At 38.0% G+C, this 18,035-nt stretch overlaps 1 protein-coding gene across 3 annotated transcripts in view; it reads left to right on the top strand.

Annotated features, from left to right (window-relative positions):
* The window catches only part of LOC139694334 (uncharacterized protein ZK1073.1), a 382,170-nt gene that overhangs the window by 324,389 nt on the left and 39,746 nt on the right, over positions 1-18,035 (top strand). For all 3 annotated transcript variants that reach the window (XM_071592833.1, XM_071592834.1, XM_071592835.1), the window contains exon 3: positions 15,771-15,834. In XM_071592833.1, the coding sequence (XP_071448934.1) occupies positions 15,771-15,834 (64 nt within the window). The remainder of the gene's footprint in view (positions 1-15,770; positions 15,835-18,035) is intronic.

Raw genomic sequence — 18,035 nt, 5'->3', positions numbered from 1 at the left:
CTCGCGCTAAAATCCTTCAATCAACAAAATTCTTCCTACAGTAGCAGAAATCCGTGTTGTGGCTATTTTATCAGTGCTAAACATCACGAGATTCTTTGACAAATATTTTCTCTATCTAATCACTTTTTTGTACAACTTTCACCGCGCTGTTTACGCTATTTTGTGAAAGGTTTACCGTTTTAATTTGTTATTCATTCTTAAAACCCATTTTATTTAATAAAGGAAAATTTTTTCATCGCCTCTGTCTAATGTAATTGAAAGACTAGTGTAGGTTTAACCAAGATAAATAAACGGTCGAATATATGTACACATTTATACATTCGTTGGACGTGAGAGCTGCATACTTATGTATATTGCTGCATACATATGTATATGTATAAGCTGCATACGTATATGTTTCAGCTGCATAAATATGTATATTGCATATTCATTGCAATTTTTATTATATTTGTATACACAATTATTGCAATGAGCAAAAGTTGCTGTGCTATTAGTTAATTAAATTTTATTACTCAATATTTTCCTTTTGTTTTACTTTTGACTCTCAGTGGAAAATAAGTTTATTAACGTCAACTGGTTAGAGAACACCATGGTAGGTCCGACAAATCAAATGCGACTACGCAGGTACAGCCCTCCTTAAAAGATTGTATTTTATTTTTACTGGTACCTATTTACGTTCGACTAGTTAATACAACCCTATTAACGGCACACAGTTTTTCTGTAAGAGTATGTAAAAATCACTTTAAAATAACAAAATGTAACCTTATTTTGACGTGAATAGCTCATTCTCTTTCCATCTACACTCCTAACACTAGTTTGTCACTTATTTTGGTGAGATGGCACTTTACAACACTTTCTTTTTGAACATTTACCGAATTACAAGCCTAGTGAGTAGGCTTAGAGTTAAGTCTACTCTTCTCTGGTCAGGGATTGACACATGGGGATTTGGACACCCTTTCGGCAAGGCTCCGTATATTTTGTTATTTATATGGTATGTAGGGAGTATATGTTGAAGATAATACGTTGCGAAATAATTTTGGTCATTGCAGCTCCCTGCATGCATTCAAAGCTTGATTACTTTGAGATGTAAGATATGTATTGTATTGCCAACCAGGTGGACAGAATTTTTGCACTCCAGCCAATTGGCGAGATCCGAGCCATTGAGTTCGCGCTCCATGTAAACTTTGATTATTCTCCTCGAGAAAAAAAATTGATTACCTTATGTAGTGGAGATGTCAACCCACTGATCTCCAAAGGAAATAAAAAGTATTTTGCAGGTAAGCCCACCAGTATTTAATTGTCATTAGAATCTCTTTAGTTAGAAACTTCATTGTTTTTTATTTTAATGCGTCCATTACCTACCACGGGAGTGTTTAGGATATAGACGAGCTAACGCGTTAACCAAATAGAGATAACCAACAAGGAGAGAAAGTAGGATGTTATGTTTAGACTTACTTCTGCATTACTTTGTATTGCATTACTACTTAATTAACCGGATCATTGGCTGATATGGAATTCTAATTTACCTCATCAACGCTTACTGGTGCACATCCTTCTCTCTGGGTCAATCCCAAAGAAAAGCTGAATTTCGATTTTAAATCATTTTAGCAGTTGTTATTAATAAAAAAAAACACCGATGAAAATATTTTTATTTATTTCAATTAAGTATATTTGTGTGTATTTCGGAAAACTTCTTTGAGTCTTAAATCCATTTTGTGCTCTGATCGTCAATTGTGAGAGGAAAAATGTTTTGAATCTTTTGGTAACGAGTTTCTGTTTCCGTGTCGGGAATGTGTAACCTGCCACTTTAACGTGAGGGTTTTTCGTAATTAGTTCGCATTCCAGGAGTTAACTCAGTTATGGAATTACCTTCCTCCTCTCAATTGCCTTTCCACACGCATTAATCTCATTTATTCTCTCTCCCCACCCCTCCACCTCTCTTACTTTGCATGCCATCTTGCGCGCATTATTCCATACCCACCACTCCCGTTGCTGCCTTCATCCCCGTCACCCAACTCGTCTCTTTTCCGAACAACGCCCCAACCTCTTCGTTTGCTTCTTATCTCGATTGGCACCCTCCCTCCTCTTGACGTCACCCTCCTCCCTAGTGTTCTCGTCCCTTCCACATCCCTCCCGTTCACCTACCCACTTACTTCTTCGGTGTCTCATTGTCCGCGGGAGGGGGGGGGAGGCAAGCCATCCAGCCGATACGCGTAATTCACTTTTGGTATCGAGAAGGTGGGTAGGGGCTGGCTGGGGAGACTTGAGGTCGGGAAGTGTGGGGAAGACGGTCGGAGGAGACCAGGAGGTACGTCTCGGGAGGAAGAAGGAAGAGAGTGGGATGATGGGGAGAGGGAAGAGAGGACGATAAAGAGAGTGAAGATGAGATAAGAAACAAAGGGATCGGTTGAAGGGAAAAAATAGTCGATAGGGGTTTTTTTTATTGAACACCGTGCCGGGATTAAGTTCCGCCAACCCTGCCCCGCCCCGGGAGACGTTGGCAATGGGTCCTTCAAGAAGATTTTCTTTTGTTTGTTCGGCGAAGATCCCCTCGACCACCGCTGGGGTGGGAATTAAGCGTGTGGGGTTGAGCTTTCCGGGGGGGAGGCTGGGGTTTCCGGCAAGTCGCCCTTTAAAATTTACCCGTGTGGGAGGAGAGGAGGGTTGGGGGTGCGGGTGCGGTCGGGAAATTCACACGGGGCGTTGGAGGAAATTTATTCCACTCGCGGTAGCTAATCAATTCCCGGGGCGGGTTCTTCCTCGAACCTTGAACCGCAGCATTAATTAATATTTTCTGCCTCAAATTTTTGACCGAACTACAGGGGAAGGCAAGCCTTTCTCCTACCTTAAGCAGTAAACGCTTCCCTCGTGCATATACATGTTTGCGCCGGAAACATTCCGGTCGCGTGTTTCTGCAATGGAAATTTACTTCTTTTGCTCTTCAGGAATTCCGATTCGACCACGAGATTCAACAAAAAATTCAACAAAGGCGTCTTCATGCTGGCGAATGAAAGTTTGAACCGATTACGTTACTCTAAGGCAAAGGTACAAGCGACTGAATTTTAATTCCGATGTTTTATGAATTCATAATACCTGAATTTCTTACAGATGCTCAACAATTAACTATGCGTATTAAGCAGAATATGGAAATACTAATCAGAGTTGGGATGGTGGTAAAGGGTGTCTATTGAAAGAAAAAGCTACTATGGCAACAATTACTGACGTGAGTGCAAGGAAGGGAATCAGGGTTTTACCGTAGACTTGACTTTGGCTGTGAAATATGGATGATAAGAGGGGCAGACGGAGACGGGTTACAAAATAATGATGGAATCAAGTTCAGTGACGATTGAAGAACCATTAGGAGAGTAGATAGAATGAAAAGCCCCTTGAGGAATCATACACGAAGAAGAGAATAAATAAATGGTCACATTATTAGACACTATTGTTTACTAAATTACATCATCAAAGGAAATATAGCTATGGATAATTTTAGGGGAAGGCTAATGGTTAATGATGAATTGTGAGCACAGTATGAAGAGAATTCAATAAACTTTGAAAAGTATTAAGGTATTGGAAAACAGCGATTAACAGATCTTCAGATTATTACTCATGATGATTTCGTTAAAATTTTGTATCAATATTGTATTGAAGTGATTGATAAATGTATTATTTCATAAACTCGATTGTATTAGGCTGGAGAACGTGGAAATACATCTTGAGGGATGAAGAATAAAATATATTTTCCACACATTTTTATTAATTAAATATGCGTGGAAAACGCCTTGCATCATTTTATTCATGCATAAAGAAATACCAGCATTGGGAATATTCAAATATATATTGTGTTAACCAAATGGATATTCGTGAACTTACCCCAAAGTTCTCGGTAAAAATTAAAAATATTGTTATTGAGACTCTAGATTGATTGGATGAACTCTGTTCACTGAGCCTGCAAGGCATACTCTTAACATACGTGCATTCATTGAAAATACTAAAGAAATCCTATGACATGACTCCTTTGACTTTAATTTTCTTTACTCGTAACTTGCCAACCTGGAAAAGTCCATTTGTTTCGGATTTGACAAAAAAATGGTGGTAAGAGTTAATCCTCCTTACTTTAATAGCATGGTGTTTATTTACGAAGTGGTACCGGTAATAATTATTTTTTTTCAAATTCAATTTCAATAGAGCCTTAAAATTTAGTCGGTATATGCTATATTTGATGATGAAAAATAACATTTTATGGGAGAAAACTTGGTTATATCAAGAGCTCATCAATCACTAACATTAACAGTTCGAATTGCGGATTCAGTTTTAACGCACGACAGATTTCATTAGCTATCCAAAAGAGAAAGTGTCTATTCCTTCAAGCGATATACGTCAACACTGTTTTGCTTTGTTATCACTAATAACTGTGATTCTTGTAGTGGTCCTCGTTTTGATCAAATTCTAAAATGGAGGGGTCGATGATAAGTACGAGTGCAAAGGCAACAAGGTCGACAAGAGTGGATAAACTCATCCTGTAACCTACGCAACCCACACTGCTTATATGTGCTGCTGGCTGTATCATTCTATATGGCGGGAGTTTCCTTAAGTTACAACATCTCTTATATAATATTTTGATTTATTCGTGATAATTCATTGTACAGAAACGAAAACTGTTACAATCTACATGAAAAGAATTTCTATCCATTTCCCATCAATCTCGTTCCGCAGTTTAATGTGCAGTCAAGTTGAAAGTTAACACGCGATTATCCTGGGATGGGTTTATAAAAGTAAATCTCTTCCATTTTCTTTAAATATTCCATTGCTACAATTTATCCCTATGGGTGTGCGTTCTTGCTAAATATGTGTCATAATGTGTAAAAAGATCGTGCGTGTAACTTTAAAAAGGCAATTCCTTGCTTTTCGAAAAATCAATTTATCTGGTTTGGAAAGAAGATAATTATCATTCAAACGCAAAACTTATCTTTAGCGGGAAATCATTATCTTAATTTAGGATAAAAAAATGATAGGCTCCCTAATTACTCTTTGTATATAACCCATAAGCACTATTGGTAAAGTTAAAAAGATATCACTTCCAGCTGTTTGGTAGAAAGCTCGTATCCTACCCTTTGCAGGACCAAAGCGAATTCCTTTTGTTGTCAAGTTAAATTGACACATATGGGTGTTAATTTCGTATGTCTGCACATTTGTAGTCGATATCCTCGCTAGGAAATTATTCTCCAGTCTATTGTGGTTGTGTCTCATGTTGTTAGAAACATAACGACTCCAGATCTCTATAAATAAACATCACAAGAAGCATGGAATTTTTTTCTCGAATGGAAATCGCATATTGGTCTCTTGACTCTCACAGGGTCTAGTGAAGACTTTACCTATACCAATTTTTGGTACCTTTCATCGACATCGACGTTAAAGCCTTTCTCTTTAAAAAAGGGGTTGAACTCATGAAATAGGGAGTGCCGTTTATTTTTTTTCTTTACTTTCCCCCAACACAACTTATGCGTCGACACGATGCCAAGGAGGGAAGAGAGGAGAAGTGGAGTTGTAGAGATGACGAGGGAAGAAAAATGAAAGGGGTGATTTAAGGACACCGTGGGAATGGGCCGTTTTTGAGTTGTCTTACATAGTTTGGCGGGGGCAGAGGACGTGAAGAGTGAAAGGAAAGAGGGGAGAACGGAAGGCCCGCATTTGGTACGAAATAGGAGTAAATAAAAAACCGCTGTCTTGTACTAATGTCGAGAAGAAAACTTTTTCGAAATCAAAACAGAATATCTTTCAAAACAACTGTTTGAATAAAGTTTTCGTCATCAAATGAATATATGACTGATAAATAATAAGAACGACAATAATCATTCTCCCGCATTATCCTTGCATGAAATCTGATTATATTCTTCAGGAAGAATATGATCAAATTGAAGAATCAACTATTATGTTAACATTTAGCAATATTGTAAAATATTTACTGCTAAACAGGACCTTCGTGCTTATTATATTTTGTTAAAGCTTGCGAATGGCATGCCATTTGGAATGAAATATTCTCATGAATATTTATTTAAAGTTTTTTATGGTTAATTTTAAGTCTTTTATTTATAAAAACGTACATGAATCTTGCATTCAGGCCAAATAAAAGGAATACGTATCACTTAATGCCGCGGAATATTGTTTCTAAAAATCAAGTTTCTTCTTCGCACATAGTGAAACGTTAAGAAGGGTGTGGTCTAGAATCTGTGGTATAGGACTTTTGACCCGCACATGTATTCATAGCTGTTTCATTTGCCCTATATTACTGCAATAATTTATGTAATTCCTAAAATTAGTCTTTTCAAGTCTCATTAGTCTCTATTAATCTCAACATTTCAATTGGGAAGTGGAAATGAGACAAAAATGAATGACAGCATGCTGAAGCAATTAGTCAAGAGTTAAATGAAGTTACATCATACGGTTCTGATGCGATGATTTAAAGCATGATAAAACGTACCCTCCCTTAAGACTTCGCTTTAATAGTTCACTCGGTAGGGTCGATTTAATGTGGCTCTAGACGATGCTTCATCAGCTATGAGGCCGGTTCTCTGTATGAAAATTTTTCCGTGGAACATAATAATCTCGTTATTTCGAAAAGGCGACCAAAATGTCAGGAATAGTGAGGAGGAGAATGAACGGATAAAAATGGGGAGGAGAAGGAGATTTGGGGGGGTGGGTGGGTGGAAAAGAACTAGGGTGAGGAGGGAAATGGATGGCGTGGGTGGGGTTTCCTTGAGAGAGTGGATTGGGGGAGTCACGAGGGGCGATTCCCGAAAGGGCCACAGCTGCCTCCACCCATCGGCGCTCCCCTCTCCCTTCGAAGCGGATGATCTTGTATGGACGTCCCGTCGTCATATTCTCCCATTTTTCCCCCTCCTCTACTTTTCATTTTCTCCCCCCCGCCTTTCACCCCCCTCCTCCCGCAGTCCCCTCCTCCCCACCAGAGCATTCCCTCCGCCCTTCCGATGGAATTTTCGTCATTCCCGCGATTTTGCTGCATGAGACACTTGTTTTGTTTCCGCTTTCCTCGGCAATTCATGTAATCCCCGCGCTGTGAACGGACATTCGAGGGGGAGAGAAAAAGAGTGAGGGAGGGAGAGAAAAAGAGTGAGGTTGGGAGAGATAGAGAGAGCACGCTTGGCTTACTGAGGTTGCCGACCGCGTTGAATGCTGGATTCCCTCGGTTTCCTCCTGAGTGTGTGATTCTCTCCGAAAATGGGACGCGGAGGAATGAACGGTTACTTTACAAGCAATACGACCACGCAGTTTGGCAACCCAATTATTCGTCATAATAATTAAATATATTCAACAGATTCAGGCGAGATGTAGTGGATGTTCCTCATAATGAGAAAAACAAAATTTGCTCTTTTCCACAAATTTAAAGACCAAAAATCTGTGTAAAAGTTAAAATAATTTTTTCTCATAATAATCATTTAAGTTATAATTTCATCGCTGTCCATTTAGAGAACTCGGTTATTTCGAATTATTAAAGTATACTTACAATTTACTGCAATTATTTTCAGTGCAAAACATGTTTTCTTGCATACACTTAATATATCTATGGCCCCAGATATATTTTATACTTTGAAAATATTAAATGAAAGTGGCGAGTGACGAAATGTAATTTAACTGGCTTTTAAACAAAACTATATGGCCTCAGAGAACTATTGAAAGGGCTGCTAGTGTTCGAGATAATAGTATACCTACCCTACTAAGATCTTCTCACATTTTAAATAATCTATTTAGATAATCACAATTATATAATATCAAGCTGAAAGACATTAAGACTTTCATTTTTGTTGGCTAATACTCGAATAGGCACTATGAATCATATTTTCATAGATCATTATCTCTTAAAGTATGAATATATTACCTATTATTGGTAATTAATGCCAAATAGAAAGCTTACAACTCGTACAATATGATCGGAAAAAACTAACCTTTCGACGTTAAGGCTTTTATATAACCATTGGGCTTACTCCAGAGGTGTGATGATATAATAATGGAATCGATATTTCAGCTTCCGGTCGTTGAAAAAAATTCTCTTTCCCGTCATAAATTCATTTCAGTGCACTTGATTTTGAGAGCAGCGTGCACTTGATTGTGATTCATGATCGGTTATTTTATTTCAGAAAAAAATGTCAATTTTGAAAAAAAAATGAGCAAGCCTGGGCCCTCGTTTATATTTTCGAAAATCTTTTTTCCCTTCCTCTCCCTCCCTTGTACCTGACGTACTCTTTTTTCCTCATGACGTTTATTGCTATCCGGGACACTTATATTTTTTTATTTGAGGCGCTCTGCGTGTGCAGTGGATCTCGAGAGGGCATTCGCAACATCGAATCGGCCGATCCCTTTCACTTCCCGCCTCGCCGCCTGCCCTCCCCCGACTCGAACCCACGTCCCCGGATTTTTACGATGCTCTCCTTCGCCTCTTATTTCCAACCCTCCTCCTCACCCTTCACCGATCCCCAGAGCCCCCCTCCCTGCTTTTCACCTCTTAACATCCCCCTCGAATCTTCCCTTGGCTTCCCAGGGGTCCAATACCGGGGGTGTCGCCCTCTCTTCACTCTAGCGCTCCAGTACCCCTGGCAATGGTGGTACACACTCCATCCCATACCCACCTCGATCCCCCCGCTGCCCCCCTCCCCCCGGCGACCGGGGCATCCAGGTTCGAGGCGGACGGTGGCGCATGACGTCGGCGATACGTCTTTACGCGGCTGACCTGGGAGTGACGCGGATGTTGTTGAGGAAGTAAAATATTTCCGTGGGCAGGCGTAGCCGTGTTGGCTCAACCGGAAGCATTTTGTGAACAAAAGTGTGTTTTTATGTGCCTGTTTTGTGTGCGGAAGATACGATGCCTAAGTTCGTGGCTCGTCGGTTTTTGTGCTCATGCGAAGGATTGTTTCTTTTTTTTCACTGGGAGACTAATGGAAGCCCAAAACTTTAGGGCATGACCTCCAACGTAGTGTTTTTCAGCTGAATTTTGGCGGGAGAGTTGCAACGGAGCTATAAAGCAACAAAAATCACGTTGCATTAAGTTTCCATTTTTCTCATTCATTTTTTAAAAGCCTTTTCATCTTACACTCTGAGTGATGGCCTTGGATTCGTTGAGTGTCTTTCTTCGGCGCCTATTATTAACTGGTGCAGTGAAGCAACCGGTACACTTGCTGAAGGTCTAGAATAAAATAGGACAATAGGGTAAATTTAGCAATATGGAGTGCCTTATTACTGTATTTGTTTTCTAAGTACATAAGTATGCTGGAGCATAGCATTTGTGGAAAAATGAGTTTTCTTCGATACTTATTGGTTAAGTAACCACCAGAAAACGAAAAACGGCGTTACTTGCGTATTAAAAATTGTATATTTTTTGGAATTTTTTTGAATTTCATTGTTTTTTATTTCTAGCGCGATTGGTCTTTGATTAGGGATTTAATTTCAGTATTAATTTTAGCTATATTATGTTTTAGATTAATGATCCTATAGTTCTCCAATTCGCAACTTTTTGTGACTGATAACTGTACCATTGAGCGAAATTTTTCCTCAATGTTCAAATTAATTGTTGCATTATTGATTAATAAATTATTTGTATGATACATTATACATTTTTTCTGATTGATAGTGAGCCATGTATTCACCCCAATGAATGATTTCGACCCACCCTTCATTTTTCAAGCCAGATATTGGTCCATGAAAGCCTGTTAAAAAATACGTCGGTTTAATGATGGTTTAACCCAAGAAAACATTAGAAGATAACCAGTATTGCGATTCAAGTTTGGTTGACTGGCTTTGTGTTAATACCAAAGAAAAAATCTAATAACGTATTTTCATAAATGCATCCATTATTTATCCGATTTCTCCTTTTGGTTTATTGTAGAGCTAAGTGCATTTATTTTAGTCGACATCCTCATCACCAGTATTCTATGTTGACGTTATTTTTCATAACAATTTTCTGCGAATCAGGCTACACTATTTGCTATTTCGGTTTTCTTTTTTGGGTTCCAGAATAAATAAAACGCTGGAAGGGGGCAAAATGATGGAAATTCCATTATTTTTCTAACGTTTGAAGAAAAGTCTTTTGCTTTATTTCTGCGTGAATATTTTAGTGATATAGCAGTCCAGAATTTACTTTACTTATTATACCTTTGTCACATAATAGTGGAACCTTGATAAATATTTGGTTAATCACAAAAAATTCAGGGAAGTTTTATAATTTTTAATTGCGATAGTAGTTTGTGTCCATGATCCACGATGGTTGCTGTGTTTTAGAATTTTAAAACTCCACCAATGAATCACAATTCACAGCCCAAATCGAAACGTTGATGGTATGTATCTGTCAATTCCCTGATTTAAAATATGAAGGGAATATTTATTTCCCTGTTTATTTTGGGGTGTTGAAGTATCTATTCAAGAGTCGTGGTGAATTGCAGGCGAGGTGTGGCGGGGAATGTCCAAGGCTCATGAAGCATTATTTTTCCTTCCCATCTTAGTCTCTCTGACTAAGTGCAACAGCCTGAGAAGCGGCCGGTTTTATTTCAGCGGCACGCACCACTCAGGTTGTTATCAACCGCTAAATATTTTACAGCAGGGAGGACGCCAGAAAAATGATTAAGTGATAATGGCCATGTGATTCAATGGAAGAGGGATCGAGGAAATTTCGCTCCGCATCACTTCGTCGGGGGATTGCATTAGTCACCATACTAATCCGTCAATTTTCCACAAAAATTCTCGGTTTTTCGGAAAAGAACCTTTCTACACTTTTAAAATGAAAATTTCATAAATTCTCTTAATTATACGGGTACATAAAATAGTTATTTGGTTGATTATTAGCACTGATGTGACTAATTTTTGATTAAAATAAAGCACATACATAAATATTTAGTGATAATTTACCCTTTACAAACAATCATCTTGTCGAAATGTTCAATCTCAGCTTTCCTTCGCTCATCATTCCTCCGGCTCTCCTCATACGCCATTCTTTCACGTTCGTATAGGAGTGGACGTTCTGTCACCCCGGTCTTCTCGTCTTTAATGCACAGTTTGGTCGCGTTCCCATTACCCGCCATTCCTTATATTTTCTCGCCTGTTGAGTTGACCTTGATCCAGGCCCTAAGGAATGCCAGTTTACTTTGGTATTTGGTCATGATTTCCGAAGTTACTGCTTTATCTTCGTTCGTTGTTAAAAGAGAAATACCAAGTTTGATCCTTTTAATATCAAGTTTGTTTCATTGATAATAGAAGTATTAACAGGTTTCATTGAAATTTATGCTAAAACGTATTAGGCAGCTATCAGAAATAATATGTTTATAGAATATTGCATGATTCTTTGATAAATTCGCTGTCAGGAGAAAAATAATTCCCAACTCCCAGTCGAAAAGGAAAATTACAATCAAAAGAAGCGTGGGTTTCGCAAAACTAGTTTTATCACGATTCGGGATAAGGAAAGAGGTATACTTTGAATCACATTTAGAAACGTTGGTGAAGTGTATGCATATTGTTGAGTCACAACACAATAATGTCAACACTACAGACAAATATATACTTGAATATGATGATGTCCATTTTACCTGTTTGTGGCAACAGCATACGAGTTTCCTTGCTTGATTTAATCTGAAAGTCATCCTTCTGTAAATTCATTCTCAGCCTTGTTTTTTTATCGCCCAATATTGAAAAATAATTACAGGGGCACTTTCACAAAAAATGGAATATATAGATAGTTTTGAATAAAAAACGGCAAAGTTAATCCGTTACACCACGTTTCATACACCTCCAAAGCCGCAGATCGGTTGGAAGAATTTTTGATAGCTATATTTGATTTGCAATGATAAGTTCAAATTGGATTACTTGTTGTATGCTAGAATCTATTAAAACGCAAAGGGAAAGTATACTATTTCCAGAGGTATCAGGTTTAAATTTGCAACTTCACAACTTATGGATCGCTAATACCTCAAAGAGTTTTCGCGTTAATAACTGATAATTTTAAGCACGGTGATAAAATAACCACGGATGAAAACGGGGCTAAAGTAGAAAACTCAGCAGCATTGTTTTTGTAAATATGTTCATTAGCTGAGGAGTTAGGTTTGAGTCTTGGCACGAATGTAAACGAATAGCTGCTCGCAATTTCTGGGGAATTTGTGCGGAAAGCTTCGATAATTGCTCACGTTCCAGAAAAGGAAGTTAATATAAAAGCTAAGAACTTTGCGGGAGGTATCTTCATTGCCTTCAAATTTCTCAAATTAGCAGTCGACTGGAAATAAATGTTTTCGACTCAACTTGAAATTCGGTGAGTTCCTCAGCCCTTTGAACAAGACTCAAGTTTGGTGTGTGCGTTTCGTAGAAAAGAGGATTTAAATAGTACGTATACAATTTACTTTCGTTTTGAGTTTAAATCTCTGTCGATTTTGTAGATGCAGAACATGAAATAGGTGTGTGTGTGTATGTCCATTATAAATCCTATCATTATATGTATGTATATATATATATATATATATATATATATATATATATATATATATATATATATATATATATATATATATATAATTAAGTAATTTTCCGGTTAAGGTAGGTTTTGGATGGGCACAACTACCAAAGAAATATTTTGTGACTCCTAACAAAACACAATCTAGCAACCTGCTTCACATCAAGCCCTCCTTCATCTCTGTGTGCTTCCTTCCTCACTTCATCCCGTCCAACATCCCTATCCTTTTTCTGCTTATTCCTGGTTTACGTAAAATTCTCCCTCTATTACAGTCTTCAACATTCCACTGCCGATCAATATGCTTCATCCATTTTTCCTGTCTCCTTAGAATTTTTCCTAAGAAACCACTCTCCTCGCCCACTATACCTAGTACTTCCTCATTTGTTTTCCTTTCGGTTCACTTAACCATTTCCATTCTTCTTCGGATCTACATTTCCGCGCCGTATATAACTACGCTCCATATCAAAGTTTTAAGGAGTCTTTTCTTAAAATCCTTACTCAACGTCCCTGTCAACTCCCTCCTTTTTGTGAAAGCCTCTTTGCCTAGAGCAATTCTTCTTCTTACGTCCCTACTACTTTGATCATGTTTGTCCAAAACACTTCAGAAATACTTAACTGTTCTATCTGATCTAGTTTTGCACTCCTATTTTACGAGAGTTGAACTTAAAAGTGGTTCGAGGGTGGTCCCAGAAGTACCCGGGCTGACCTAGAGATGGCGGTAGTTGTTTGTAAATTTTATCACCGTCTTAGAAAGTATGCAATCTTTAAAGCTTTTGTTTAAATTTTTAAGCGCCACATCATTTAGCATTTGTTTGGCAGCCATCAATAGTGAACGTTCTCAGTGATTTTGTGAAAATGGAGAAAATCGATCATCGTTTTTTGATAAAATACTTCAATTTGAAAGGCTTCAGCTCTGCCAATATAAAAGCTGAACTGGATTCTACTCTGGGCAAATATTCTACCCTGAAGAGGCAAATAGCCTAAAACAGGGCTTCCTTGTTTGTTGTACAATATATTTGTTAAATGTTACATATTACCATATAGTTTATATCTGTTATGTACAACTTCTTGGAAAAATAAACAACTTTTTGACTTTGACTACTCTGGGCGAACCTGCTCCTTTGTTTACAACAGTAAAGTATTGGGTAGCAGAGTTTGAAAAGGCCGTACGAGCTGTCAAGACGAGCATCGCATTAGTCGACCAAATGAGGTGACGACTACAGAAACAGTGGAGAAAATCCACCAATGACCCACCACTGGATGATCGTCGACTGAAAGTGTGCAAGCTACCAGACATAGTAGCCATTTCAAAAAATGCTGTTCTTTGCTTATTAACTGAAATTTTGGACATTAGAAAGCTCTATGCAAGATGTGTGCCGCGTTTGCTCACACTCGAGCAACTCAGTGACTTAACGTTTCAATTGAGTGTTTAGAAAAGTTTCACGGCAACAAAGCAGAATTTTGCACCGTTTCATAAACATGAATGAAACATGGGCCCATTAATTCACATCTGAGACACAAGAGCAATCAAAACAATGGATTCAAAAGGGAGAACCGTCTCCAAAGAAGGCGAAGACCGTTTCATCTCTAGGCAAGGTCAGAGCATCGATTTTTTGGGATGCGCGTGGGATAGATGTCATTGAAGATCTTGAAAAAGGAAAAAATATCAACGGCGACTATTATTCGAACGTTTCAGTGAAGAAATCAAGCCAAAGCGGCCACATTTGGCTAAGAATAAAGTGTTGTTTCATCAAGACAATGCACCAGCACACCAATCCGTTATTGCAATTGTCAAAATTCATCAATTCAAGTTTGAATAGCTACCTCATGCACGCTATTCGTCAGATTTAGCCCCCTCGGATTATTTTCTCTTCGCAAACTTGAAGAAATGGCTCGGTGGTCAAAGATTTTCCAACTGTGAAAAAAGTATCGGCAGTTAATGACTATTTTGAGGAGCAAGAAAGTTCTTATTATAAAATGGCATCGAACTTATTGAACATTGCTGGGAAGTGAATAGAGCTGAAAAGAGATTATGTTGAAAAAATAATAATTTTTCCAAAATTTTTGTGTTTTCTTTGTTGGATTAGGTTCTTCTGGGATTACTGGATGTTTAGTTTAGCCTTTTTCTTTCTGGAAAATGGCACAACCTTTGTTTTGATTTATTATATTGATTATCATCCCGTATCTATCGTACTGAATTTCCAAATCACTCAGAAATGCTTGCAACTCCTTGGCTGACTGGCAAACTAAAGCTTGGTCATCAGCAAACTTATCTGATTGTACGAATTCCCCTCCGACTTTCATTCCTACATCCATTTCTTCGCATGCCTCTTTAATCATTTCCTCCACATATTCGTCGAACAGCACCGGTGGCAATGGACAACCCTGCCTTACACCTCTTCCTAACACTGCCCATCCGGACTCCCCGTTCCCCACTCGCACCTGAGCAGTCTGAGACATGTACTGGTTGCGGATCAGCCTCCTGTCCCTCCAATCTATTCCTATTTACTGCATTATACTCATTAGTTTTTCCCAATACACTCTATCAAAGGCTTTTTCGAAATATACGAAACAGGCAAATACTTCCTGATTGTATGCTATGTTCTTCTCGATTAGTGACTCCATTGCTGCAATGGCATCTTGCGTACCTCTCCTCTTCCTCAAACCAAACTGATCATCCCCTAAATAATGATTTGCCTTGCTTTCCATCCTTTTGTTGATGATCCTGAGAACCACTTTAACCGCATAGGAAATCAAACTTATTGCTCTGTAGTTCCAGTTCTGTAGTAGGTAAGTAAATAAAACCTGCGAAGAAGTACGTTCCTGGGCATGGTGGGGGAGGAGAGAGGTTTTTGGGATACATCCAAAGGAAGCAGGAAAGGTTAATTCTGAGTACGTTGATTGGGGGTGGAATGGTGGAGATGACATTAGGCAAGCGAGATAGGGGCAGGAAAAGGATGGGCATGTTGGACAGAATGAATAAAGGTAAAAATTTAATGTGGTGTGGGTTTTCAATTTGTACTTTAAGACGAATTTGATATATGTAGCAATGATCATTCCCATAACTTAACTTGAACAGTACTCTACTAATAAAATAATGTTTACTTTATATATATATATATATTGTGAATTTTTCTAGTATAGTAAAAATGTGTGGATAGTTTGTGAATGAATCTTTCTAAAGAAAGATTTTGTTTATTTAAGGCCATGATCGTCCTGTTGTCTCGTAAAACATGTACTAATTCCATTCTTTAATCTCATTTCACAGGGTGATTTGACTCAGCAAGACAAGAGAGCGGTGTTCCTTACGGTGCACGACTTAGGATGTAACCGTAAGTGTTCATGAATTTTTTTTGCAATACTTGCTTTAAAATATTACAATGTGTTACCCTATTTCAACATATTTTTCATATTTAAATGGTCAAAAACCTGGCATCAAATATGTACCGTCAACATTGCCACGTTTGAATGTTGTACATCACCGTAAATTTCAAATTAAATAAAGAATTACTAGTGAATAAATAAACTTGTGAGTTGATGTTCTAAGATGATATGTTTAAATTCAAGTTTCATTCATATTCATCCATTCTTGCTCCAGCGGTGTATTGCGTGTTTCACCATGTAAGCCGTTTAATCACACCTTCCACGCAACGTCCCTGAATTATTGACATTTTTTGCTGAATGTGCAATTTAGTATCAAGGCCACGATCTTTGAGCATTTTTGTACGTTGTCGCTATCGCTATCCAATACGTCGATACGTTATTTTCCTTTAGAGCACAGTTTGCGATCAAAGGCTTTCCGACTAAGCTCCAATGATTTTCGGGAGTAACAGGGATCGCGTTATGTCGGGTTTGGCAGCGAAAAAAAAAGTTAAAATGTTTTTTTTTTATTCTTCACTTTAATAACGTTGACGAAATTGAGTTGTGAAGAATCATTATCGTGCCCCAGATAGTGTATGTTACGTATGATGTAATTCCAAAATGTCATTGAGTTTTTCCCTATTTTCATAACATACGGTGGAAAACGACAGTTCTGTAGTATCATATTTTTTAATTGCTAAAACAATTTCTTACGAAACTTAAGAGAAAATAGAACTTAATATTAGAAAGGGCAGAGGGAAAGCAGAAGCTCAACACTCATTCTTCAGTAATCACAAACATGAGTTTCCTACAGTGCAGTATCATCAGGAGATGCTGCATGAACTTTTCACTGCCGCAGTATTCCTAATCGGACTGGGAACGAAATTGAAAGGAATATGTTACCTATTTTATAGGATTACCCTAGGATTTGGCTCATCTCATCCATCTGCCAATCTTAAAATTTGATTTCCAGCTGCCGCCTACAACGTACGAGTATAATTTTCATCTAAAAGCTGAAGGTTCAAGGATATTTCAATGGATTTTAAAATTTAGAGGCGATTAATGTCTTTAAATATAGTTCTTTCGTGAGGTTGAGCTTCGTAAGTCGTGGATCGGATTGCTCCCTGTCTACAGAATAGGAGATTGCGCTAAAGTCACTGTAACACTGCAATTTAAATCAATAAATCTGCAATCTTTTCGAAATATTACCATATATACTTCAAGCTCCACGGGTGGCGAATATCACAGAACATCATTTAATGGCAACATTATTTAATGGCTCGCACTTCTTTTCCCAATTTTGCTTCTCATGCGATTGTTGGAAAGTCTTTCAAAAACAGGATATTGCAAATCACCATCATTTAAACCCAAATCTCCATAGAACAAAGTGCAAATGATAAATATGCTCTTAGCTTTTATATAACACCTATATTGTTATTTTATCTCTTCGATGATTACTTCTAAGCGGTATATTAGCACACACCAATGTGAATAAATAATAATATTTTACTTATGGTGAGCTGCAAATTTCACTCACTTTTGGCCACTTTTCATTAATGTTTTCTTTGAGTTAGTGTCATATTCAAATTTATTTCCGTTTAAAAGTCTAATGTTAATTTTCTTGAAGAATTTTCGAAGTGCAGACAACATTTTAGGTTTTATAATATTTGCATCTGTTAATATCCAGGAAACATTTTGTCAGGTTCTATTTCAATGGCTTAATAATGATAGACAGGTTTTAATTATACTAGATTCTTGTTTAAAACTAACCTATTGTGTTAAAATAAACTGATAGTCCTCAAAATAGCACCACGGTAAATACGATCGGTTATAATTAGGGAGCAATTTTTCGAATCGCATACTACATACTGATAAAACGGCCGCGGTGAATTTACGCATCCTTCCCACAAACGTGTGTGAAGTTTATTGAATGAGCTTAATGTTTTCCACGGTCACTTAAATTATCTCTTTTAGCTTGTTTTATCTCGCGCTCAATTGTTTTACCCAACCACGTGTCATTACTGTCCCTGTCGTCACATTTCATTAACCCTCTCCATTTTCCGAGTTCATCCCTGACTTCTCCCCCGCCCATACTCCTCCTCCCGTCCCTCTCCCGACCTCCCACCGCCCCCCGATCACCCACCCGGCCCAATGCCCCTCCACTCTCTACCGT

Source organism: Hetaerina americana, unplaced genomic scaffold (assembly GCF_022747635.1).
Source record: "Hetaerina americana unplaced genomic scaffold, ioHetAmer1.1.p SCAF_5, whole genome shotgun sequence".
In the NCBI taxonomy this organism is placed as follows: Eukaryota; Metazoa; Arthropoda; class Insecta; order Odonata; family Calopterygidae; genus Hetaerina; species Hetaerina americana.
This window is presented reverse-complemented; position numbering and strand designations above follow the sequence as displayed.